Here is a 27,963-nt window from a genome sequence, read left to right as displayed (position 1 = left end):
GGACCTAGCACCTGGCTACGCAGATGCTCGTTGACGCACACGAGCAGTCTGGATGAAATGGTTTAATAGCATGTATGTGTAACATTATTTTCGCAACTCTTGCACGCGCAACACGAACGGTGTAGTCAGCATTTCAGTCTCACTGTTTTAGGCAGAATATTTTTGCCCACTGTGAGTCTTTGTTGCCGTAGGGTAGGGCTGTTCAATATGGGTCCTGGAAGGCCAAAACACTTCTGTTTTTCATCCTCTCCATCTAATAAGGGACTGTTTTAGACCTAGGAGCACCAGAGTGGAATTAAGTACCAAGTAGAAACAAAAAATGGTATTTCGGCCTCCAGGACCGGAAATTGAACAGCCCTGCTGTAGAGTGAGATTAGTCCTTTGGTCTCTGCAGGCCTATAACGTCTTGGCTGACACTGCTGCACAGGTTCAGTGAGCAATAATGTCAGGACAAATTGTATCTGTCAGGCCTAGAACATTCTCTTCAAGTCCATAGCGATACCCCTGCCTCGGTGGTCACGGTCAGCTGATGCTCTGTTGACAGTGTTGTGGCCATGAGAGGTTTGCATTTTAACTTGGGTTGCCTCCCCACTGACCAAACCTGAGCTTGGAACCTGTCTCTTTCTATATATCTCTTTCTCTTCATCTATATGTTTTTGTCTCTCTTTCTTTTCCACCTCCCTTCTGTCTTTTTCTCTTTCTTATGCCTCTATTGGTAGCTCCCTATATCTCTTTTGAGCTCTCATTTTCCCCATCTTCCATGCTTCCGTCTCTTCAATTTATCTCATGCACATTCTCTCTCTCTGACTTTTTTGATGTTTCAATGAAAGAGGATCAAAAGTCAGTGTCTCTCCATCTTGCTCTCCTCTATCTCTCTTTCTTTTTCTCCTTTTTCTCTATCTGTCTGTCTTTCTATTTCAACGCCAGGTTTAATGGGTCTCAGTTCAGGCTCACTGCAGTATTTACTGACCTGAATATGTGCCTTGGCTCTGTGGGGATGCAGCCTCCGTGGGGATGCAGCCTCCAGTCTTGCATGGTGACGCTTCAATAGGATGAATGTGTTAATGCTTTACTTGAGACCTAACAGGCATCTATCTGCCAGTGCATGGCACAGGGACCGGCTTTTTCACGCACTTTGTGGGAACCATCCATATACTGTAGCAGTGGGAGGTTTGGATCACTCATTATTCCGCCAGAGCAGGTTCACGGACACCGTCCAAGTTCCCTTTTTATGTACTTCTTTATTACATTTTTTCACTTGAGTTATTTTGCCACTACATGTGTTGCAGTGCTAATGCCAGTGCCAGTTGTTTTTATGCGAAGCGTGTGGGTGTTTGAGGGGAAAAAAGGGGGGTATATTTTTAAGCTAAACATCTGCACTGACGTAAGGTCCACAGCTGTTATTGGTAAATGTGGCCGAAAACAGCTGCTGTGTCATAAATCCAGACTCGCTCTGTGTTATATATTGGCTATGCAACTTATTAGCTAAATAAATATAAGTGAGTGCATATGATGTGAAGTTTACTATTTTTGTTTACTTTATCCTCTTCATACAGTTCCAGTCAAAGGTTTGAATACACCTACTCATTCAAGGGGTTTTCTTAATTTTTTGTCTTTTCTACATTGTAGAATAATAGTGAAGACATCAAAACTATTAAATAACACATATGGAATCATGTAGTAACCAACAAAATGTTAAGCAAATCAGAATTGATTTTGTATTTGAGATTTTTCAAAGTAGTGACGCTTTGCCGTGATGACAGCTTTGCACATTCTCTAGAAAATTGTAAAAAATTAAGAAAAATCCTTGAACCCTTGTAGGTGTATCCAAACTTTTGACTGGTACTGTCTGTGTATATATATATATATATATATATTCCTAAAAAGTAAACTTCAATCGATGTTCCTCAGTGCAGGTCAAGTTAAAAACAAGGTATGGTTGAATAAAGAAAATACTGACCCACTTGTTTTCACGTCTCCTGGAAGGTTTGATATTTTGAGCGTGCTCAATACTGAGCGTGCAAGGGTCACTGGAGTCCTAAATTGACCAATCCAAATCTCCCTGGCTAAGGTTGACATGGAGTAAAGCTATTAAAAAGCAATTCACTTTTGCAGTTTTAGTAACATGAGATCACCCATTAATCCATTTCACCTGCCTTTTGATATCGCCTTGACATTGTAACCAGTTTTTATTTTTGAATGTGTGTTTTGCTTGGGCAACTCTTCCGCATGGAGAATTCGATTTAATTACTCTCTCCTTGATGTGCTCTCACATCCAGGGGCTTGCCCATTATTTAAATTATACAAACAGTATGATCTGTACTGTAATTGTTGTGAGAACACACCTGTTGTTAATTAACCAGGGAGAATGTCCTATATGTGTTATTATAAACCGGGTAGTTTGGGTCCTGGATGCTGATTGGCTGAAAGCTGTGGTATATCTGACAATCTACCACGGGTATGACACAAAATTACTTGTTTACTGTTCTAATTATCTTGGTAACCAGTTTATAATTGCAATAAGGCACTTTGGGAGTGTGTAGTATAAGCAATAAGGCCAGAAGGGGGTCGAGTATATGGCCAATATTATACCACGGCTAAGTGCTGTATCCAGGCAATCCGCGTTGTGTCGTGCTTCAGAACAGCCCTTTGCCGTGGTATATTGGCCATATACCCGACCTCCTCGGGCCATATTGCTGAAATATATGTGTCTCTGTCGATATTTCCCATCACGCAGCACCTTTAACTATTCTCTGACCTTTCACCTTTGCTTGCTGTGATACACGTCATTTGTTGTGCTACTAACATGCTATTGATTTTTTTTTTTACTTTGATCCTCTAACTTGCTTGGATTTCGTTTTTTATTCCCTTGTTTAGTCTCAATGAACTTTTCGAACTTGCGTTTCTGTATTTCTGACCTATTTTCTATCTCTCTTTTTTTCTCTCTCCCTTTTCCTATTTCTCTCCAACCTCCCCTTCTCTCCTTGTGCTGTCTTCATGTGTGGTCTTGGGCACCTCTGGACCTTTACGTTTGTCATACACTAAATTGTTGTTGTTTTTTTGGTGTAAACTTTTATTTTCCACTTTTTTACTGTGAATATCTGTGAACAATCTTTGTGTTTTGTGTGGTTCTGTCCGTGTTTTTGTGGTCTCAGCTACCCTTGGTTGCTTGTGTGTGAAATACACTCTGGCATCTCTCATCCTCTCCATGCTGACTGTGTTCTTGCTCTCATAAACTGGGTTTCGCTTAAGGAGAGAGGATAGCTTTGCCTTCAAATCTCGGCCAGACCCCTTTGTTTTTTATGCCTTTTGACCCTTGTGCAGACATATACACACACACACACACACACACACACACACACACACACACACACACACACACACACAAAAGACGAATAATCAAGATATCAGTTTTATGTTAAAGGGTTAAAATGGGGTGCTTGGTACTTATATCATTCTGAATGTTTTAGATTTTTTTTGTCATATATTTTTATTTTACATAAAGTAAAAATTATGGATTTGAATAAGGCAGCATTGAAAAAGTTTTGTTATCCCACAAAATGGACATGAGTCATATTGGGACATTGTAGAAAAAAAACAGTGCTTACCTTGTGTATTTGTGTATTTGGATAAAAGCTTCAATTGCCACTTTACATAACAGAGAAGGCACATTTTTCAGAAGATTTTTGCATTGGTTAAGAGAAGTCATGAAGATCATGACATCTCAACTTTCTTACGTCTTCTCATTTCTTTTCATAGTCAAGGCTTGTTTTGAACGGGATGATTAAATGAAGAACAAGCTACTGCCTTGTCCGTTTGAAGGTCATTCAAATGATGTTTTGTGACAAAGTGTACATAATATTTTCAAAAGATCTTCAGAACAAAATATAGGCTGTTCTTTTTGTTGTTTCTTTTGTTCTCTTTTTACCTGAAAACAGAAAATGCTCAAAATTAATGCTACAGCTGTTTACAACTAAAATCTGTCCGTCATTTTCAATAATGTGAAATGATTATATTCTATGACACATTTTTGTAGGTACATACCAGTGTGTTTCCATGCTGTAATCATTGTAGGTTTTAAGAAGAAATGATAAAATAGTGTGTTATGACTTTTTTTGAAAAAAGAACAGCTAGAGCTCGAGACTTGCATACTGAAATGCAAGAGTGTGACACAGTGCTGACTTCTGTTGACTGTTCATCCTCAGAAATGCTAAGTTTGTTTTAGCCCATATCTTGTGCTCGTCTGATACTTGAACAAAGTATCATATATCGTGGGGTTGTAAAACCAAGGTTAGGACTGTCCCTAAAGCCTGACTGCACTGAAAACACCCTGCCATGGGAAAGAGAGATCAATGTCCTTTGTTCAAAACTCAGATGAGCATTTCTTAATTGACTCTGAAGGTAATAAAGTAATGCGCCTGGAGTTTGGCTCCTGGGTTCGCATGTGCCAATCCCATTGTTTGGTTCTTCTTTCATACAAGCAAGTGCTACTCCTTAAAGACGCCCGCCAAGTTTTCATAGGCGACAGCAGGTTGAGTTGAAACTTGTCGCTTTTATGATATCAAGTAGGGAGAGTAATCTGTCTAGAGATAAGGAGCACACTATGTGGATCGTTTTGAACCTGTGTGGGTACCCATATGTTCACTTTTTGAATCCATGCCGTACCTTAACCGTACTGTACTACTATGCAAAGTCATACCCAGAGGGCAAAACAGGTTGCAATGGTGTCAGGCCGACGTCTTTAATGCCCTACATAGTCAGGTTGCATAATGATTGTAAAATGACAAATTACCAGATAACCTGGTTGTAATCTAGTTATCTGACCAGATAACAAAGTATTATGTATTTCCCAGGCATATTGATGCCATGAAAAAGACAGCAAAACCTGGTTCTATTTGACCAGATAACCAGTTTACAATCAGAGAACGACAACATTATGACATCCCATGCCAAATGTTGCCCGCTGGTTTGGACACTAATGCTTCATAGGGTAATGACAAATTAATGGTGTTATTGACTGTGTTTCTCTCCTACTTCCTGTATTCTGTTTGGTATCAGCAGGATGATCTGAGAAATGTGCTGCAAACACCTGAATGTCTGTTACAAATATTTGATGCTCTGTGCTGACATTGCATGTCTCTGTGTTTCTCAGTTTCCAAGAAAGCTTTGTGAGCCGACCCCATCTGTGTTAAAATGTGTGATGTGATTTATCGCACTTTTTAAGATGTAGACGGAACGGCGGGAAAACAAACATCATAACTCTGCCCTGCAGGTGAATGCTTACTCTCTCTCCTGCTCTTAGCAATGGCAGTAAATAAAGAGTTGCCTGTCGGAGCTACTGCCGCCACAGAGGGTGACTCAACTTTATAGACTTTCGGAGAATATGGCCAATTAGTGTGAGAGGAAATGACAATTGGCCGCTCAGCTGTACTCAGCGTCTCTACCTCTCTTCAGAGGTCTTATGCCTCTTATGCCTCTAGAAGGCCAGTATCCCAGAGTCACCTCATCACTGTTGATGTTGAGACTGGTGTTTTGCGGGTACTATTTAATGAAGCTGCCAGTTGAGGACTTGCGAGGCATCTGTTTCTCAAACTAGACGCTCTAATGTACTTGTCCTCTTGCTCAGTTGTGCACTGGGGCCTCCCAGTCCTCTTTCTATCCTGGTTAGGGCCAGTTTGTTCTGTGAAGGGAATAGTACACAGTGTTGTACGAGATCTTCAGTTTCTTGGCAATTTCTCACATGGAATAGCCTTTATTAGTCTAAAGAAGGCCAGTTTTATTGCTTCTTTAATCACACAACAGTTTTCAGCTGTGCGAACATAATTGCAAAAGGGTTTTCTAGTGATCAATTAGCCTTTTAAAATGATCAACTTTGATTAGCTAACACAATGTGTAATTGGAACACAGGAGTGATGGTTGCTGATAATGGGCCTCTGGAACGCCTATGTAGATATTCCATTAAAAATCCGATGTTTCCAGCTACACTAGTAATTTACAACATTAACAATGTCTACACTGTATTTCTGATCAATTTGATGTTATTTTAATGGACCAAAAAAAATACAAATGTGATTTTCTTTCAGAAACATGGACATTTCTGAGTGAACCCAAACTGTTGAATGGTAGTGTATGTTTCGCCCCCTGTGGCTGAATCTAGTTAATGATCCCTGGTATACACTATGTGAGGCCACTGGGCTTTCATTTCTCAAAGCGTTTTTACTTGGCTGGGAGGATGTTTTATACTGTGAATATAAATTTTGATTAAATGATTGTCATGGTAACTACCAGATGGTGCTGTTTATACTAGGCTAAAACCCGGGAAAGCGATTTGCCAGAACTTTCTTTGAGTTGTTCCCTAGCACTGCTGCAGTCGCTGAAAAGTATGTTCCTATCAGCTCCCTGGTGCATGGTATTAATAAATGAGCTGCCCTCCAATACATTAGCTGTAGCCATATGAGGGGTATATTGAAGTTTATATCAACAACGGCATCATTAAAGCCATTCCAGCAGAGGCAGAAAGCACACATCTCAACTCTCAGTTGCACTATACTCTGTGCTAGACTTATAGAAATGTATGCCATGGGTATCCATTTTGACTCAAATCTGGTGACTCACTCAGGTAATGACATTTACGACCATTTCCGATGTTTTCCCTGATGAGATTTTTATATTATTTGCAAGGTATTGGAATATACAATACAGTACTGCACTGCATGGTGCTAAATCTTTGTCAACTATTGCCAGTATAATTTTTTTTACTACTGTCATATCATCCCTCTTTATGCGCAATGTAGACGGGTGGAATTACAATATGCAGTCAACAACATGATTTCAAAGAAGAGCAATCAGTGACAGTGACAGTAAGCTCTAGTCTGACTAGACGCTACAAGTCTACACTTGATACATAAATCAAGTGTGTGTCTGAATTTGTGTTTCTGCCACACAAAGTATCCTCCCTTTCAAGGTATCAGTGTCGAGTGGATTTGCATAAATGTACACAAATCAAATCATCAAATGTTATTTGTCACATGCACCGAATACAAGTACTGTTAAATGCTTACTTACAAGCCCTTAAACTTCTTAGGGCTGCAATCCCGTTAACCAGTTGGATATAGGGGGCGCTATTTTAATTTTGGGATGAAAACATTCCCGTTTTAAACAAGATATTTTGTCACGAAAAGATGCTCGACTATGCATATAATTGACAGCTTTGGAAAGAAGACACTCTGACGTTTCCAAAACTGCAAAGATATTGTCTATGAGTGTCACAGAACTGATGTTACAGTCGAAACCCAGATATAAATCCAACCAGGAAGTGCCGCATTTTTTGAAACCGCCTCATGCCAATGACTCCTTATATGGCTGTGAATGAGCTACAAATGAGCTTACATTTTCCACGTTTTCCCCAAGGTGTCTACAGCATTGTGATGGCTTTTAGGCATTTTCCTTGAAGAATGGCTGTAAGGGACCATATATGGCATGTGGTCACATGGTGTCTCCCACAGAAACCTGGCATAAAATACTGAGGTAGCCATTTTTCCAATCGCTTCTTATGAGAAACCAACTGCCCTGATGGATATATTATCGAATACATTTGTTAAAAACACCTTGAGGATGGATCCTAAACAACGTTTGCCGTGTTTCTGTCAATATTATGTTGCTAATTTTGAAAAAAGTTTGGCGTTATAGTTGTAGCATTTTTCGGTCAATTTCTCAGCCATGCATGGTGAAGAAACGGGAGCAAAAATTATATTTTGGGAAAAAAGGAACATTTGCTATCTAACTGGGAGTCTCCTGAGTGAAAGCATCCGAAGTTCTTCAAAGGTAAATAATTTAATTTGGTTGCTTTTCTTATTTTTGTGAAAATGTTGCCTGCTGCCAGCATAGCCTAGCATAGCAGTATGCCATGATAAACTTACACAAATGCTTGTCTAGCGTTGGCTGTAACGCATATTTTGAAAATCTGAGATGACAGTGTTGTTAACAAAAGGCTAAGCTTCTGTTTGAATATATTTATTTCATTTCATTTGCGATTTTCATGAATAGGAAAAGTTTCTAGGGGTATTTATGTCCGTTGCGTTATGCTAATGCCTTTGAGGCTATGATTACGCTTCCGGATACGGGTTTGCTCGTCGCAACTGGTTAACGGGATCGATATGACAACAGCCAGTGAAAGTGCTGGGTGCCAAATTCAAAACTACAGAAATCTCATAATTAAAATTCCTCAAACACACATGCATTTTATACCTTTTTAAAGGTAATATTGTTGTTAATCCCACTACAGTGTCCGATTTCAAATAGGCTTTACAGCGAAAGCACCACAAACGATTATGTTAGGTCACCACCAACTCACAGAAAAATTCCAGCCAAAGAGAGGAGTCACAAAACGCACAAATAGAGATAAGGTTAATCACTAACCTTTGATGATCTTCATTAGATGACACTCATAGGACTTCATGTTACACAATACATGTATGTTTTGTTTGATAAAATTCATATTTATATATAAAAAATTCGCAGTATACATTGCCACATTATGTTCACTAGTTCCAAAAACATCCGGTGATATTGCAGAGAGCCACATAATTTTACAGAAATTCTCATTATAAATGTTGATAAATACAACTGTTAGACATGGAAATATAGATATACCTCTTCTTAATGCAACCGCTGTGTCAGATTTCAAAAAAACTTTACGGAAAAAGAAAACCATACAATAATCTGAGATGGTGCTCAGAAAATAAATAAAATTATCTGCCATGTTGGAGTCAACAGAAATCAGAAATCACATTATAAATATTCCCTTACCTTTGACGATCTTCATCAGAATGCACTCCCAGGAATCCTAGTTCCACAATAAATGCTTGATTTGTTTGATAATGTCCATTATTTATGTCCAAGTAGATAGTTTTGTTAGTGCGTTTAGTACACAAATCCAAACGCTCGTGCAGGTCCACCCGAACGTCGGACGAAACTTCAAAAAGTTATATTACAGGTCGAAGAAACTTGTCAAACTAAGTATAGAATCAATCTTTAGGATGTTGTACTCCTATGTCTGTAGAGAAGCCATGGAACACAGGTCGCTATCATGTGAAATGTGCGTGATGCTCTCTGCCAGACCACTGACTAAAAGAGCTCCCATCCGGCTCCACAACACAGTAGAAGCCTCATTCAAGTTTATAATGACGGTTGACATCTAGTGGAAGCCCTAGGAAGTGCAACTTTATCCATATCCCACTGTGTATTCAATGGGGGCTGGGTTGAAAATAGACCAACCTCAGATTTCCGACTTCCTGTTTGGATTTCTTCTCAGGTTTTTGCCTGCCATATGAGTTCTGTTATACTCACAGACATCATTCAAACAGTTTTAGAAACTTCAGAGTGTTTTCTATCCAATACTGATAATAATATGCATATATTAGCAACTGGGACTGAGGAGTTGAGTTTACTCTGGGCACCTCTGTGTACCTTTCATCCAAGCTACTCAATACTGCCCCTGCAGCCATAAGAAGTTAAACAACAATGTATACAGTACATGAGGTAACGGTACCGAGTAAATGTGCGGGGGTATAGGTTAGTCGAGGTAATTGAGGTAATATGTACAGTACATGTGGGTAGGGGTAAAGTGACTGCATAGATAATAAAGAGCGAGTAGTAGTAGTAGCGTAAAAAATAAATTCTAATTAAAAAAAGGGGGGTCAATGCAAATAGTCCGGGTAGCTATTTGGCTTGGGGCCAAGACTGCTTTTTGGACCGAGACGTTCCGGTACCACTTGCGATGCGGTAGCAGAGAGAACAGTCTATGACTAGGATGGCTGGAGTCTTTGACAATTTTTAGGGCCTTCCTCTGACACCACCAGGCATAGAGGAAGCTTGGCCCCAGGGATGTACTGGGCCGTACGCACTACCCTCTGTAGCGCCTTGCGGTCCTTTCTATGCAGCCAAGTCTCAATCAGTCTCCTTAAACATATTTTATTGATCCTGGAGCACAAACATTGCCTACTGTTTGCCAAAATCACTTTGTGTACTACAGTAAGATAAGACCCAGGCATCCTGGTAATTTGGAAGGAATGCTCTCAATACATTTCAATGGGAATGAGCACTTTGCTTGAATTTTTTAATAAAGGGTGCAGAAGAAATCGCTCTGTGATTTCCTGGTTGCTAAAGTTCGAATAGTTTGCCTAATTTTAGTTTATCTGTCAAAGTAAGCAATATATAGTGTCCCATCTAAATCGTTTTGACATATATTTTTAATAACCAACAATTTAGCATTTTCAGGTGTACAAAACCAAAAGTAAATGAAGCGAAAACCAAACTTAAGAAGGGGAAGCATAGAAACAGCATAGAAACAGCCCACATAAAACACACTTCTTAGTCTTGCTTTCAATGAGAATGACATATCTATAACACCAATGTGTCAGAGGAAACACCGCGCACCCTTGGCGTGCACTGTGCCCGGCCCGCCACAGGAGTCGCTGATGCGTGATGAGACAAGGATATCCCTACCGGCAAAGCCCTCCCTAACCCGTCGCCCCACAGACCTCCCGGTCGCGGCCGGTTGCCACAGAGCCTGGGCGCGAACCCAGGGTCTCTGGTGGCACAGCTGGCGCTGCGGTATAGCGCCCTTAACCACCGCACCACCCTGGAGGCCTATAACACACATTTCTATTGGGTCACCCAAAAAGTAACAAATTGCAGCTTTAAAGTCTCTTCCCGTGCATTTCATTGAACTCAGAAAGGGAACCATGTCAATTAAATTGCATGATAGGTTCATATGACCCAACTACATTGGACCAGGTCTCTCTTGGAAAGAGAGATGTTATCTCAATGAGAACTTGAATTGAGTTCAACTACTCCGCTAGCCAGCACCTCGCCTAAATAGGTGTGCGTTTCTTTTTCTTCTAGATCTCAATGAGAAAAACCTGTAGAAATAAAGGTTTAAAAAAATGCCTACCCTGGAGCCTTCCCTGTTTTGATGATGTTTTTCCAGTAAATCATATAATTATTCAGTACCGGTTCATTTTATTGCATTGATTCTACTGTGAATATTGTGTGGTGTATTAGTCTGACATTTGGACAACCTGTCATTCTCAAAATGACAAGAGCAAAGAGTAAGTCCTAATCAAGGATTGCCTTTGCTTTAATTCAGAATACAAATTGTCTCATATTTGACCCCTAACAAAGCTAAGAAAGATTGGAGTTAAAACTTTGATCCGGCATCAGAATTCTAGCTAACCTGTTTGTCATATGTAGAGCATTATGTGTCAAATCAACCATACTCCAAATGCTCTGGTTTGTATTGAACTAACAGGAGTTTTAGATTATTCTGTCAGAGCAAATCTCTGATCTCTTTGTGTGTCGGTTTACTGAATGCAAATTAGGTGCAAATGATTTCAAAATTTGATTGTGTGAGATTGATTTGACACAAAGCATCGTAATACATTTTGTGTGAAACATTCATCTGTTTAACAGTTTTGTGGTTGGGTTACTAGCTCGCATTAACTCATGTTCATGATAATGTATGGTGTGTGTGTGTTCATGTAGAACGATGTATGTGGAAGGCAGAGTATTAACAGTGTGGATGCATGCTCAACCATTGTAGTGGAGCAATGCATATTATAGATCCTTAATCATATTAATATTGTAGTATTTGACATAGTCCTGAATATAACCTTGTTCATTTTCTGGTAAGTACTGTAGCTCGTGTATGATTACTTTATGAAAACACAATGCATTGCCCTAATGATTGGCTTTATTTCCGCATTGTTTGTTTCTGTGTGCATTTGTTTGTGTGCAGTATTCATCTATGTAAAAGAGATTGAAACATATTTGCATAATGTTTGATTTGACTGTCTTTCCACTGCTTTTTGCTGTCAACAATAGTGAGAGTGGGTAAGCGAAATACACATATGGGGTCATATAGGCATATGACCCTTACAGGCAGTGATGATATGAAAACAAGCATATTTATTTAACGTTGCCGTATCTTATTTTGGGGAAAGGTTGGTAGCATGAACCAGGTTTTCCAATGGTTGACCTGTTTATGAAATCAACTTTATGATTTTTGATTGACGCACCATTAGATTGCTTTATGTTCTAATGATTAGATTAGTATAGCATGTCGTGATTGGCATGTCTGGTGTGTTGTCTTAATATGGGTAATATATGTATCAGCTCACCTCTAATATAGTATCGTACATGGCTGATACATGCAATGGTGTGTCTAACATATTAACTTAGATAGTAACTGACAGTTGTTAATTGGTTGAATGCAACTAATGAAATGCTGTGTGATTTCCCTAGGCCCAAGATTGTGGTGTTTGATAATCAGACCATCAACCTATTTTTAATCATAACAGATTAAATCAAGTGCCGAAATGAGTTGTGTCACTCTGAAGTTTTTGTAGTAGAATATGTAATGATTTGGCCCAGAGCCTACTAAAAGAACAACATCACACTTGAGGCCTGGAGGGAAGCAGTCTGACATTCTGAAGTTATGGATGAAAGGTTGGAGATAAAAGCTGACTCTGCATTTCTGTCTCTATCTTTTCCTCGCTCTCTGTAACTTTCTCTTTAACTCCCTCTCTTCCCGTATTTTCTCTCTCCCTCTAACTTTCTCTCCACTCTCTCTGTCTTCCTCATTCTGTCTCTCTTCTCTCTCTTCCTTCTCTTTCCTTCATCCCAGACACCACGACTAGCGGCTCAGGCCTGGGCACGGGGGCCATCGTGGGGATCCTCATCGTGGTCTTTGTGCTGCTGCTGGTGGGTGTCGACGTGACCTGCTACTTCCTCAACAAGTGTGGCTTCCTCATGTGCATTGCCGTTAATTTTTGCGGCAAGTCTGGACCTGGAGCAAAGAACAAGGACATCGAGGAGGGCAAAGCGGCATTCATGTGAGTCTCTCTTCTTCTCTGCTCCCTGGCCCCCTTGCTTTTCTCTCTGAAATGCTGTATGCACTTTGAGCAGTAGCTACTCCCAGACACTAGCCCACACTTTGGCAGTGCAGAATTGCAGTGTTTTTAACCAAAACAACTCACTACAGTATAGTTGTACTGCACCAGCATTTATTCAAAAAAAAAATCCCTTACAGAAAGGACGAGTCAAAGGAGCCCATCGTGGAGGTGAGGACAGAGGACCGCACCCCTAACCATGAAGGGGGGGGACCCACAGAGCCCAATGAGACCACCCCTCTTACCGAGCCCGAGTGAGTATTCCAGCACTGGCTGTAGGTAGACCCCCTGCACTAGGGTTGCCTTACACTGGAAAACCCATACTAATCATGTGATATGTCTATGTATAAGATATACTTCTTAATCCATGACAGCAGTTGAGCATTTTGATCATGTGTTTGCTGACATATTGGCTAAACTAATTGATAAAAGAATGTGAGAATGGAATATCAACACCAAATACTGAAGATGTGCTCTGATGTTTGTTGTTTACGCTAATGGTAACAAACACAGCTAGTTGTTGTGTGTACCAGCCTTAAACACTTAATAACCTAGACCCTAAACTGATGTTGGTTTAATTTGCTTTAGTTTGCTTAAGATAGTGTTTGTGTCTATCCCTCACTGCACTTTAACATTTTGAATCTCTAGTTCTTTGCTTTATCACTGCATGTAGCACTCACTTTGGATGTGTGTTTGTGCCTTGGTCTCCCCTCCCTACCCGTCCCTGCTCTCTCTCTCTCCTCTCTCACCCTCTCGCTGCTCGATGGCTCGTCTCTTTCCTGCTCTCCTCCTCTACTCACAGGCCCACTGCTGACACTACTGCCACCGTGGTGGACTTGCTCCCCTCTATCGCCACTAACTCTGACCCCGTCACTGAGAGCTTTAGCACAGCCCAGAATAGCCCAGCTAGCGAGACTACCACCCTCACTTCCAGCACAGCTGCCCCAACCCTTGCCCCGACCGAGGCCAAAACTTTCCCTAATAGCACCCCTGCCCCCATCATCCAGTCCAGCACGCCCAAAGCTAGCGCTCCCGCCGCTCAGTTTGCCGCACAATCTGACGGGGCTCCCCTCGTCGACCTAAGCGAGGCTCCAAAAGCCACGCCCTTGTCCGACCCTAAGCCCGCCACCCCCGCAACCTCTTCCTTAGAGGCATCCAAGGCCACCTCCAACCTCCCCTCTGCCAAAGCCGATGCCGCTTCACAGAGCCAGCCCGAACCCATCCAAAGCACCCCTGCCAGCGACAGTCAGAATAAGGACTTACAGATAGACTGCCTGGCCAAGGATGTGTTTGATACACTGGGCAAAAGCTCAGAGGCCCCAGCAGACTCCACTGCTGCTCCCGCACCGGCCAAGGACGAGTATGACCTCCTCCCTTCCTCAGAGTCTGTTTTACTGTGTGTATGTTTTCGCTCACCCACCTCCACCACCACCACCTACTGTATCCTCTGTCTGTTCTCATAGTTTTGGGCAACCTCCCTTTGTTACACTCTTTCTATCAATCACTATACTACTACTGCAGCCATTCAATCAGCTACATCGCCATGGATGACACCTAAAGCTTTAACGAAGCGCGAGATTCGCAATCCTGATCAGCAGACAACTCCTGCTGTACTCTTTGGACATCCTAAAGGCCTTCGGCCTAGAGTGCAAAGCCGGGCGGCCGGCGGAGACCGAAAGGGAGAAAGAGGGCGACGAAAAGGAGTGAGCAGGGCAGGAGATAGGCAGCAAAGGAAACAGGCAAGTCAGATCCGTAACCCATGGGATAAGGATTGGCTCTGCAAGCAGGCCGAACAAAACGCGACCTCGAGCGGACACCACAGGGAGAGAAGGTCGCATAGTGAGCTAAGTAATGCAGGATGCACTTCCTGAGAACCGAAAAAAGGTGCCGCCAGTGGGTTGGGTACCACTGGTGAAATCTTCTTATCTTGGCCCAGTACAGCCTCAGAGGAAGGGCCACTCCAAGGAGCCAGGTCCTCCCAGGGTTTCTCCGCAGGGCCCGACCAATAGGGAGTTTTTGCCACTGGCCGCCGTACACCGTCCCAAACACGGCGTGTTCCAAGGAGGAGAGGCTGGGCCAAGGGACCCCACGAAGTACCAACTCATCCTGTTTTCCGTCACCGGTTCGGAGCATCCGAAGGGCCCGTCAGTAGGAAAGTCCATTGATTACGCCGAACATCCGCTCATTCAACTAAGGCTGGGTTAAAAACTAGACATAAGGAGTTAATGGGAATTTGCGTCACGATTGTTTTGCATCGTGGTTATGTCGCCATATAAGGCCTCCGGTCGGAAGGTAGGCGGCTGATGCGCAGCCCAAAAACGTAGAAATGTCAAAGCTCGCTGGGTTTGGCGCATCAGGGTATCAAAGTGAAGAGATCCGACCGGCGGAACTCCTACAGTGGCCCGTGCTCCTCATGCTTAGCATGTAAAAATCGAGGTCGCGCAGGTTACGGCGAGAGCAACTATGACTCAGGTAGCCAAATGCCTCGTCATCTAATTAGTGACGCGCATGAATGGATGAACGAGATTCCCACTATCTTTACCTACTATCTAGTGAAACATAGAAACAAAATACATTTTTTTCTCAATCATTTTGTGTTGTTTTGTATCTTTTGTTTATTATTTTACATATCATGTCATGATAAATGCCATATCAGAAGTTTTACCAAATCTGATAGATACGACAGAATTATGACCTGAATGTTACTGCCACAATCATCTTCTACGGTTGTTATCTCCTGAAAACAATCCTTCTTCGTAACAACAATAAAAAGCCATTATGATCATCGGCAGTATGAAAGGGCTTTGTTCTACGTTTCAGTCTTATCTCAGACAAACCCTTAGGATGATGAGGCAAACTCTGGGGAGAGATATTCCAGGAGCTTGCTCTTGTCCCACGCTTTTCACCCAGAACACCCCAAACAAAAAAAACGGAGCATCGGTGTGATGAAGCAGGACTCATCAACGGATAGATTTGTCTTCATAAGTCTGGTGGGTCTGAGGCAACTCCTTCCCCGTCTCCACAGTGATTTGTCTTCCACACAACAACCAACCAGTCTTGTCAGGCGTCTTGAAGGCTCACTACATTCCTGGACTTGTCCACTGAGGACCCCTTCTTCCACTTCCCGGGGTAGAATAGTCTCCTCCCCAGGCTGTGCTAAATAAGGCTGTGCTGCACCTATCCGCTGTATCTGACAATAAATAAAACTAAAATAAATAAACAATTAATTATACTGATCCCTCTGTACATTCAAAGGACTTGTGTTAACAAGGCTGGCATGGTGTCCGTGGACAGTTGTTAGATGGTACTTTGATTTGACTGAGACTTGTTTGAAAGAAAGCCTTGACGGCTGGGTTTGAAGGCCACCCCTTAGAGGTTGTACTTTGAGATCCTAGGATCATCAATGTGTGAAAGCCCTTTGAGCTCTTGTGGGTAAATTATTTCCCCATTTGGTTCCTCTCAGCCAAAACACAGGCAGTAAGTTCATCTGCATTCTGTCCGTGGTGGTCATGTGTTAGGAAGTAGTGAACTACAGGTTGTTCAACTAGTCATTTAACTACGTTTTGCAGTAGCTTGATGGTACAATAGTTGAACTCAATTCAAATCTAGGTAGTGTTGTGCCAATTTGGACAGTAGCTAATAACTTTTTTTTGCCATGTAGCGGTGTAGCTAAATACTGGAACTACACATTACTTTTAATTTAAAAAATAATAAATATGGTTGAAGTAGGCAATCATTTCCTTTCTTTTTCGGCATCAGACCTGCTTAATTCTCACTTGAAACATTGTTTTTAAGTTTAATAGGCTAAATTACACATTCTGTTCACATGATCCCAAAGTGATTTGTTGTTGCAATTTGTAGTCTGACATGTTGTTACGTTACAGCCTTATTCTAAAATGGATTATATGTATGTTTTTCCTCATAAATACCCCACAATGAGAAAGCGAAAAACATGATTCTTTTAATGTCAAAGGGGAATTTTGTTTTCAAATTATTACAAATTGATTTAAAAATGAAAAGCTGAAATGTCTTGAGTCAATAAGTATTCAACTCATTTGTTATGGTAAGCCTAAACACGTTCAGGAGTAAAACATTTTGCTTAACAATTCACATAATACATTTCATGGACTCACTGTGCAATAGTGGACTCACTGTGCAATAGTGGACTCACTGTGCAATAGTGGACTCACTGTGCAATAGTGGACTCACTGTGCAATAGTGGACTCACTGTGCAATAGTCTTTAACATGATTTTTGAATGACTGCCTCATCTCGGTACCCCACACATACAATGATCTGTAGTTATCAGTTGAGCAGTGAATTTCAAACAGATTCAACCACAAATACCAGGGAGGTTTTCCAATGCCTCGCAAAGAAGGGCAACTATTCGTAGATGGGTACATTTTTTAAAAAGCAGACATTGAATATCCCATTGAGCATGGTGAATTAATTAATTAAACTTTGGATGGTGTATCAATACACCCAGTCACTACAAAAGTACAGGCGTCCTTCCTAGCTCAGTTATCGGAGAGGAAGGAAACAACTCAGGGATTTCACCATGAGGCCAATGGTGAATTAAAACAGAGTTTAATGGCTGTGATAAGAGAAAACAACTCAGGATGGATCAACAACATTGTAATTATTCCACAATACTAACCTAATTGACAAATTGAACAGAACGAAGCCTGTAAAATATTTTTTAAATTCCAAAACATGCATCATGTTTGCAACAAGGCACTAAAGTAATAGTGAAAAAAATGTGGCAAAGCAATTAACTGTTTTGACCCGAATACAAAGTGTTAAGTTTGGGGCAAAACCAATAAAACCCATTACTGAGTACCACTCTCCATATGTTTAAGCATGGTGGTGGCTCCATCATCTTATGGGTTTTGTTGTAATTGTTAAGGACTGGGAAGTTTTTCAGGATAAAAAATAAACAATATGGAGCTAAGCACAGGCAAAATCCTAGAGGAAAACTTGGTTCCCTCTGTTTTCCTCCAGACACTGGGAGATTAATTCAAATCTACACTGTAGTTGCTTACCAAGAAGTAAATGTTCCTGAGTGGCCGAGTAACGGTTTTGATTTAAATCTACTACACCTGAAAATGGTTGTCTAGCAATGATCAACAACCAACTTGAAGAATTTTGAATAATGGAAAATGTACCAAAATCCAATTGTGGAAAGGTCTTAGAGACTTACACAGAAAGACACAGCTGTAATCACTGCAAAAGGTGCTTCTACAAAGTATTGACTCAGCGGTGTGAATACTTATGTAAATTAGATGATTCTGTGTTTCATTTTCAATACATTTGCAAACATTTCTAAAGACATGTTTTCACTTAGCCATTATGGGGTATTGTGCGTAGATGGGTGAGAAACAAAATCAATTTAATCAATTTTGTTAATCAGGCTGCAGGCTGTAACTCAACAAAATGTGGAATAAGTCGAGGGGTATGAATACTTTCTGAAGGCACTGTATGATCATTTTTCACGATGGGCACTCTTAAAATATTTACAACAATCTTTTGATTCTTCCTGCCCCTTCTCTTTTTGGTGCTCAGGGGTTTGTTCATCCCCCTTCCTCACTTCGCTGCCTTTGAGTATTGGGGCTCCCTCTTCGTTGACTGCCGCTGTCAGCTCTGAGCACCGGGCACCATGGGATGGATCCCTTTGCAATCTGGTTTTACCGGTACAGAAAGCAAACAGAGTCTCTCCACCCTCCCATCTCAGAACGGAGGACATTTTTTATTTTACCTAGGCGTGAGGAAACTGTAGGACTTTCGGATGGCTTGGCCCACCCACTGCATGCGCGCACACACACATACACAAACACACACACAAACACCCTCAGCTCTGCCCTCCAGCTGACATGTAGCTACACTGCAGCTGGCAGGTGTAACTGCACCTCTGCATCTGGGTGCTAAAACAAACCAGCAACTACTCTGTTTTCATCCATTATATCATCATATTGGACAGATAAAATCTATCTTCCCTGGCACCCAGTATTACCCAGACCAGGGTTCCCATAGCAACAGGGGCAGAGTTTAAAAATAAATCAAATTTAATATTGTTTGTCACATGCTCCAAATACAACTGTGAAATGCTTACATGCAAGCCCTTAACCAACAATGCAGTTCAAGAAATAGAGTTAATAAAATATTTACAAAATAAACTAAAGTAACACAATAAATGTACATAACAATAACGAGGCTATATACAGGGGGTACCGGTACCGATTCAATGTGCGGGGGTACAGGTTAGTCGAGGTAATTTGTAAAGTGACTATGCATAGATAATAAACAGCGTGTAGCAACCGTGTAAAAACAAGGGGGGGGGGGTGGTCAATGTATATAGTCCGGGTGGTCATTTGATTAGATTAGTTGTTCAGCAGTCTTATGGCTTGGGGGTAGAAGCTGTTAAGGAGCCTTTTGGTCCTAGACTTGGCGCCCTGATACAGCTTGCAGTGCGGTAGCAGAGAGAATAGTATATGTCTTGGGTGACTGCAGTCTTTGACAATTTTTGGGCCTTCCTCTGATATCTCTTAGTATATAGGTCCTGGATGTTAGAAAGCTTGGCCCCAGTGATGTACTGGGCCGTATACACTACCCTCTGTAGCGCCTTACGGTCAGATGCTCTCGATGGTGCAGCCGTATAAGTTTTTGAGGATCTGGGGACCCATGCCAAATCTTCTCATTCTCCTGAGGGGAAAAGGTGTTGTCGTGCCCTCTTCACAACTGTCTTGGTGTGTTTGGAACATGATAGTTTGTTGGTGATGTGGACACCAAGGAACTTGAAACTCTCGACCCGCTCTACTTCAGTCCCGTCGATGTTGATGGGGGCCTGTCGGCGCTCCTTTTCCTGTAGTCCACGATCAGCTCTTTTGTCTTGCTCACATTGAGAGAGAGATTGTTGTCCTGGCACCACACTGCCAGGTCTCTGACCTCCTCCCTATCAGGCCTGCTACTGTTGTGTTGTCAGCAAACGTAATGATGGTGTTGGAGTAGTGCTTGGCCACGCAATCGTGGGTGAACAGCGAGTACAGGAGGGGACTAAGCACACACCCCTGAAGGGACCCCCGTGTTAATGATCAGCATGGCAGATGTGTTGTAGCCTACCCTTACCACTTGGGGGCGGCCCTTCAGGAAGTCCAGGATCCAGTTGCAGAGGGAGGTGTTTAGTCCCAGGGTCCGTAGCTAAGTGATGAGCTTTGTGGACACTATGGTGTTGAACGCTAAGCTATAGTCAATGAACAGCATTCTCACATAGGTGTTCCTTTTGTCCAGGTGGGAAACGGCAGTGTGGAATGCGATTGAGATGTGTTTGTTTGGGCAGTGTGCGAATTGGTCGGGTGGTCTAGGGTTTCTGGCATGACGGTGTTGATGTGAGCCATGACCAGTTTTTCAAAGCACTTCATGGCTACCGACGTGAATGCTACGGAGCGGTAATCATTTAGGCAGGTTACCTTCGCTTTCTTTGGCACAGGGACTATGGTGGTCTGCATGAAACATGTAGGTATTACAGACTTGGCCAGGGAGAGGTTGAAAATGTCAGTGAAGACACTTGCCAGTTGGTTCACCATTATTAATGAGACTTATGGTGTTGCATGTGGAATAAGGTGCCTCATTTTTCCCTCCCACTCTCCTGCTAGTCCAGACCAGCCTAGCCTAGTTTCCCCTGCCCTGGCCAAACCCAGGCTGGTCAGTTTTTCCTCCAGGCAATAACAACGCCACACTTTAATAGCCGTCCAGGCTGTTATCCTAATTAGCTACATTTACAGTATGCCACCATAGCAGGATTCGTGGAGAAAAGCTCTCCCAGTTTATCTGCATTGTCTAGCAGTTAATTAGGCCGACTTACCATTTGCTTGGGTGGTCCTGTCGTGACGGTATGCTGAGCTGTTTTTTTTTTTCAAACGGCAACTTTAGTTTTGTCACTGTTGATACCATTCCTGTTCTACTCTCTACTGCCAAAGTCAGCCAGTGCTGAGATAAATGACCCTGTGACTTTTTCCCTCATCAGCCAACCTGGTAATTTTATCGCTACTCTGACAAATTCAACCGCAGGGCGATACAGCACCAGACCTCTGACAGAGAACGCCACCCCTGAGGTCACAAAATGTCCCCCGAAAAAGTCCTGTCCTTGTCAGGTTGAAGATAGCCTGCGGTTTTCCACTCTTTAACTGCAGCCGGCAGAGTGCTTTGGCCCTGACACCGCCAAAGAGGAAAGTGCCTTTTCACGGATGCAACTGATGCCCGCTGAGCCACAAGGTGTTGGGTGGTGTTGTTGAATACACCCCCTGCATGGCCGGCCGGGCGGTCACCCACTGTGCCCAGCAGCAGCTGTCCTCCCAGAGAGGGTTATTGTGGACAAGGTAATGGAAGTCCTGATGCTGTCATAATCAAACCCAAATATCTGGGATCAGATACCTGGTGTGGAGTTTAGCTGACAGTAGGAGCCAGATCCCAGTGGACTCCAACAAAGCCCAGTCCACCAGGCGGATTGTGTAGATATTGTAGATAGTAAAGAAATAGCTTTTCCGCTTTGAGGCCGCCACAATGACCCACAATGCCTCTCTGTCGCTAACGGAGGAGACCGGAGAGACTCAGGTCTTTTATCAGCAATCATTCACCCCACTTCCTTGTTTTCTCTGTCACTGTACCCTTATATACAGGGGCTTTTCATTAAGGGGGTTCCCTTGGTAGTAGAATACATGGTTTCCCAGGTATAATACAATGCCATGGTAGGTGAAATTCTCCAACATGGTTCTTTGCCATACAGAAGATCAGTACCATACTACTCAGATAACCTGGGAGTCCTCAGGCTTAGTTACTACCAGAGAGAGAGACCCAGGTCACAAGTCCATCCTTACTATCTAGCCCATAGCCGTTATTCGTCACCTGAAGTGTTTGAAGAATATCGTTGAACATAAAAGAGACAGTGGAAGAGGTTTGTGAAAAGCATAGGAAAACTGAGACACACCGCACCAATTAAGACTCACTCCAAGTCACTTCAGGATTCTCAGCTCTACGGCTTGACCCATTTTGATCATTCATTAGCCGTTATGATTGGACTCACAGATACAGGATCGGAAGAGTCTTTTCCTTGGACAGTCAATCAATACAAACTAACCCCTGACTAATCATAGGTTGAAAGCAATTTGATGAGAAGTGCACTACCCTGCTCTGTCACATCTGATGGGATACAAGTTTGACTCCATTTCATTGAATTATCAAAGTGAGATCTAAAGCCATTTGTGAAATTGCATGACTAGGCAAAAATGTCTGACCCTGTCACAAAGCTATTGTACTTTACTGCACTTTTGGAGAGAATGAACTATAGTAATCAGTGCCATCATTTTGTTGCAGTCTTGAAGTGGATGTTTTGTAGTACAGTCAGTGACTTAATGTGGGAAGATTCCTCTCCATTCTCTGTTCTACCTATTCATCATTTGCTCCTCCTTCAATTCAGACCAACTGTATCTCCTCTCACAATTGTATTGATGTTCTGTTTGTGTGCCATTCCCTCATGTACCGTATCTCTGCTCTGTCATTTCCCAAATCACCATGCATTCTCCCATGAAATGTCTGTGACATCCATGTGGCTGTCTTTGATATCAGGATAGGATAGCAGAGCATATCCTGTTATGTGTGAAACACGTTTGGTTCCAGGGGATACAAATTCCCAGAAAAAACTCAAGCAATTATTTTACCTATTTTTTTGAAGACAAAAAGCAGCTTAGAACAGACAGTTGTGTGCTACAAGAGATTGTGTATTCATCCCTTAAAGAATCTCTCTCTCCTCTGTGTGGTTCTCTCCAGCGGGAAAATCATGACAGAAGATAAAAGTATAGCGCCAGAGATGGAGACAGAGGTGAAGAAAGCCCCGACCGAGGTGAAGACCGTCCCCAATGAAGCTGCTCAGACAAACGGCAACGAGAGCAAAGCATGATCCCGACCGCGAGAAGGGAGGAGGGATCAGGGGAGGGTTCACGACAGTCCAGAGGAAAACGTCAAACACCACTCCATCAAATGACAAAAAGCTACAAATAAAAAAAGGGTCTCTTTCTTCAGTGTCTTCTATTAGTTTTCCAAACAAAAGATGAGTTTGTTAGACATGTAGATTGGGAATAAGACCTCATGCACATGCCTTAGTGTTTCTTTCTTTCTTTATCTCTTATTCCTTTTGTAATTTTCTCTCTTTATTCACAGGAAGAAGGAAAATCCTTACCTCTAGTTCACTCTCCTTGTCCTCTTTTTGTATATAACATCAAAGTTACCAGTCTTTTAAATAGGACAGAAGCTAAATATCAGTTGGCATAGATAACCATGGGGGATTGTAGCTTTATTTCAGAACCATGCCTTTATGATGTGCACACATATAAATCCAACACCTTATCCACACACTATTTCCAGTTATGTTTTCACTTTGTTATGCAGTATTGCCATCAATATTTTCACTGCTAATGGATTATGAGTATGTTTTTAATGTTTGTCATGTTTAAATCATGTGCAAAATAACTGCCTTTTATTGTATCTTTATTTTTTTCATGTAGAATTTTTGAGAGCTAGAGATTAGCATCAGCATGTCTACTTTGCGGGAAAATATTTTTCCATATGTTCTTGTCTTTTTTAGTTTTCTTTTCGTTCCTGAATGTTTACACTGTGTTAACTCTATCCTAAGATTGTGTAGACACAACAAAACAAAAGAAGACACCGCAGAAAGACAATGTTTCATTCCACAGAAATTACGCAATTTATTGACTCTAAGATTCCATTTTTTGGTTAATTTGCTTTGGTTTTAATTTGGCAAGAACACACACTTTCTCTCTCTCACACACATACCTCTATATCTTTGTCATTAAGTCTTCAATTAGAAGCGCTTTGGACCTGTTCCACACTCCAAGGGTTTCAGGGATCACCTTTAATCCTGAAAATGTTGCAGGTCCCAAGGGCTCGCAGGGAGTGACGGGCATACAGAGTAGCATGGCCCACCATCTTGGCTTACGGGAGAATGATGTAATCAAAGGCCGGATATGAGTGGTAGCAGTTGAATGTACGAACAGAAGCCCTTAAAATAGCCTAGAAACAGTCCTGTTTATTCCCCTGATTGATGGCTTTGTCCCATAAATTCAGATTACTGTGCCTGTTGCGAACAGCACTTCCGATTTAGTGATTTTGGGCCACATCTCAAAATGTAAGGGAAGGAAAAAAGTTGGTGTTGTGTTTTTAAGCATATTTTTAAGCATATAAACACATTTAGTGGCCAGATTGATTCATTTCTTATTTAAGCCATAGTACTCCAGTGTGGATTTGGGAAAATCAAAACAAATATTCAATCCGAACTTTTTGTACAGTGTTTCTCATACTTTAGACTGCAAGCTTGTGCACTGTGAATGCGTGAATATCCTAGTGTGAATACAATGTGTTCTTTGTCATAGAATAAAAAACATATGCATAGTTTGGTTATGAAAGGTATAGCTAATAGTACAGATGACAAAAAAGTTGGCAGCAACGAGCAAATAGACAATGACAAGATCAAAAAGACAATAAGGAGATGGTGCCTTCTGAAACATGTCAAAATGGCGGCATGCGTTCCATCCTGCTCAGTGTTTGCCTATTCCACCTCTAGGAGGCGACGGCGTAAGGTTTCACATCCGAATAGTTCTGTCCATCACCATGCCTTTTCTGAACGGTCCAAGGAAAACACAGGAAGAGTACTGACAATGTAACTGATTTGCAAAGTGTGAAAACAATACTAAACGGCTATGTCATTGAGTTATTGAATATGGAGGTGGTAGGTTGTGTCCACATTGTTTTCACATGGCTCCTCATTCACTATTTCTCCATGTGACTAATGCAAAAAACAATTTCATCCCCAAGCAAACAAGGAAAAACACCATTCATTCCAATGATTAACTCATGATAACTACACCAAGAGTTAAGTTTCAAAACAAACACATAACCTTGGACATTATTAAATACAATCTCATTTGGCTTAAATGACTTGTAGTGCTCACGATTTGTCCTCAAAACCGAGCATCCAGCAATGAAGGTCAAATGTGTTTTTTCTTGACCTGAAACAAGCATGCAATGTACTTTTATCTTGGATTTAGATGGATTTCATTGGTATGGCAGAACTGAAAAGTCCCTGAAATAGGAATTGACCAAGGCTTTATCTGTTGTACATTGATCTTTTGAAGTGTATAAACTCTTGTCTGTTCCAAACTTTTAGTTTTCTTCAAAATAGACATCAAGTGCTTTTACTCCACAAGGTTATGTAATCTAAAGGGGTAGGTGTGTCAAAATGACACTGTTTCTGATTAAATGTGTATAAACCATACCTAACGATTATGTCATTTGAAAAAACATTATGGGTTTCTCTTGTCCCAAAAAAAGCTGGAGACTGCTGTGGCTTTTGACCTGTATTTTCAAATGCAATTATAATGTGGGACCAATTTCTATATACGTTTCCATGGAAATGTTCACCAGTGCACCGTGCCATGGAACTTATTTCAGAAAACCAGTCAGGGAACAAAAAATGCTATACATTTATTTTGTTGAAAATTCAGTAAGAAGGAAAAACACTCTTTCGCTGACTTCCTCACTTCCTGAAAGTGACCACTTACCTGACACAGTTGGCTTGGTGAAAGGGAGGTGCCATCATATTGCTTTCACCTCACCAAACATGCCAGACTATTTCAAGGAATAGAGGAAGTAGAAAAGTGTTTTTCAAGTGTTTGAATGGAGACTAGGGCCATATTCAGTAAGAAAACACTGTGGAACATTGCAGATAGAAATGCCATTGCTAGAGCTGAATGATTTCTTATGTGTAGGCCCTACGAGATAGAAATGTATGATGTAGAACAAAAATCCCGATCTAGTAAGCGTCCCGATCTGGTAAGCGTTGTGTCCTGCTGAACGCTGCCCAGCTATTCCAACAAGCTTTGAAGTCTCTTACTCCGATAGCCAAACAAAAGTCTGTTAGGGACCTTGTCCCACCAAACCAAGACCTTTCCCAGTAACTTCCATTTTCATTCCTACCCACCATTCCTTGCTTTTGGGGGCCTTCTCTCTTATATACAGATTTTTACTAAGTGAAGCATTGGTACCACCTCTCTTTCCACTGTCACTGGTGTAAATACTGAGTACTAACCGGAAAAAAAACATTTTGACTTTACATTCTGTCAGAAATTGTGTTCAATAAAGTTAAAGAAAAAATCATTGCGTAATTGACGTTTACTTAGCCACAACAATGACAAGAAGAAGCCCCTCGAAGAAAGTATTCTGTAGATGTTTTGTTGGAATTTTTGTTGCTCATGACTTCAGAAATAGTGTCAATAAAAAAATCAATATTTTATGGTAGTTTGTAGTGTACCGCTTGTTTGAAATTTGGATACGATGAATGAAGACACTTTGTTTACCCAAAAAATGTAATTAAATGTTCAGTGACTGCTCAAATTTGCTGGGATCCGTTGTTGTTCAGAGGGTTTACTCAGTCACTTTGTAGCTCAAAGACTGTAAGTAAACAACAATGGGCATTAAGTACACTGCTACGCTCAAACCTGAGTAAATTATTGTCATTCATGATTAATTGTTAGAATATGCTGTAACCAATGACTGTATGGCTGTAGCACAGGCAACCATAAATTGCCCATACAATACAACCACAGAGGCCTTTTGCTTCAGATGATTACAACTCTAGATGGTGGTATAGTTACACTACGTTTAATGAAGACCAAAGACCGGTTGGTGTGTAATTGTTTATATATCCATTTACAGTGGTGTCATTAGTCCTGGTCTTCTTGAGCTTCAGCCACAGATGTTTTTGGTCCTGCCCAAAACCTTTTGATGGTACCAACAAACAAAAAAACATTTCGGTCTGATATGAGTTTTCATAACCGCTATGCAGTATAAAAATGTTTTTTTTTAAGTTCACTAACAAAAATAAACTGCACTAGCAGGCCAGGCACTGCAAGAAAACCCTGGAGGGAAGTGGTGCCTGCCGTGGTTGGTTGAGATTTCACAACACAGTGGGCCACTCCTGTCTCTTGACCCCTCCCCCCAGCACCTCTACAATGTCAATGTCATCACTCAGAAGTATTACCCTCTGTAGCGCCTTGTGGTCGGATGCTAAGCATTTGCCATACCAAGCGGTGATGCAGCCAGTGATGTTCTCAATGGTGCAGCTGTAGCGCTTTTTGAGGATCTGAGGGCCCGTGCCAAATCTTTTAAGCCTCCTGAGGGGGAAGAGGCGTTGTCATGTCCTTTCCTCGACTGTGTTGATGTGTGTGGACCATGATAATTCCCTAGTGATGTGGACACCGAGTGACTTGAAGACATCCCGGTAACTTTGAGAAAAAAACTATTTTATGTAAGTGTTATGGCTGTTATCACACTCTTATCTGCCTTCTCTTTTGTTAGAATGGTCCCACCTGATCTTGCCTGCCTCCTCCCGAATGCCTTCCCATTTTGAAGACATTTCTTTTCATTGTTAGAGCGGGCAATTGTGTCTGGTCAATACAATGGATAATATGTGCTGAAGCACATATTATCTTCTGACAGTGACACAGTGCCCCCCTGTGGACGGAAGCTGAACTTTACAACAAATTGATATTTAACCCTGTTTAAAGTGGGCAATGTTCAGGTGGTAGAACTGACAAAATGAAATTAATCACTAGCACCATTTATACCTGGTTCTAACATGCGTATGTTGTCCTGATCTTGTCCACATTCTGATTGTGCCCACATTTGTTGACAAGTGTAGACAATCAAAAGACTCATTGCTATCTGATTGGGATTAGATCTTCCTGACCACCTCTGGAGGTAGTCGAAGACACATCTTGTACGCATATCCTTGAAGTGTAAACTAATCATGACAACAAAAGCGTATATATTTTGCCAACGTCACAGTTGTCACGCCCTCTCAAAAAAATCACCGGCCAGTTGAGGTAGTAATTATGCACAAGTTCAAGGATACCGCTACAGTTCCTCCAGAATTAAGATCATGGTCTTCA

General features: G+C 41.6%; 1 protein-coding gene across 12 annotated transcripts in view; it reads left to right on the top strand.

The window, feature by feature from the left end:
• LOC109872500 (neural cell adhesion molecule 1) overlaps positions 1–26,304 on the top strand; it is a 307,284-nt gene extending 280,980 nt beyond the window's left edge. For 7 of the 12 annotated variants that reach the window (XM_031807513.1, XM_031807514.1, XM_031807515.1 and 4 more), the window contains 4 exons: positions 12,686–12,893; positions 13,091–13,204; positions 13,753–14,310; positions 22,769–26,304. In XM_031807513.1, coding sequence (XP_031663373.1) covers positions 12,686–12,893; positions 13,091–13,204; positions 13,753–14,310; positions 22,769–22,898 — 1,010 coding nt within the window. In that variant the 3' untranslated portion in view covers positions 22,899–26,304. Of the gene's footprint in view, positions 1–3,155; positions 4,457–12,685; positions 12,894–13,090; positions 13,205–13,752; positions 14,311–22,768 lie in introns of those variants that run through there. The other 5 variants (XM_020463760.2, XM_031807520.1, XM_031807522.1 and 2 more) reach the window with 2 other exon arrangements.
• Positions 26,305–27,963: the final 1,659 nt, after the last annotated feature.

The sequence above is a fragment of the Oncorhynchus kisutch genome, linkage group LG28 (genome assembly GCF_002021735.2).
Source record: "Oncorhynchus kisutch isolate 150728-3 linkage group LG28, Okis_V2, whole genome shotgun sequence".
In the NCBI taxonomy this organism is placed as follows: domain Eukaryota; kingdom Metazoa; phylum Chordata; class Actinopteri; order Salmoniformes; family Salmonidae; genus Oncorhynchus; species Oncorhynchus kisutch.
Note: the sequence above shows the minus strand (reverse complement) of the source record. Positions and strands in the feature narration are given on the sequence as shown.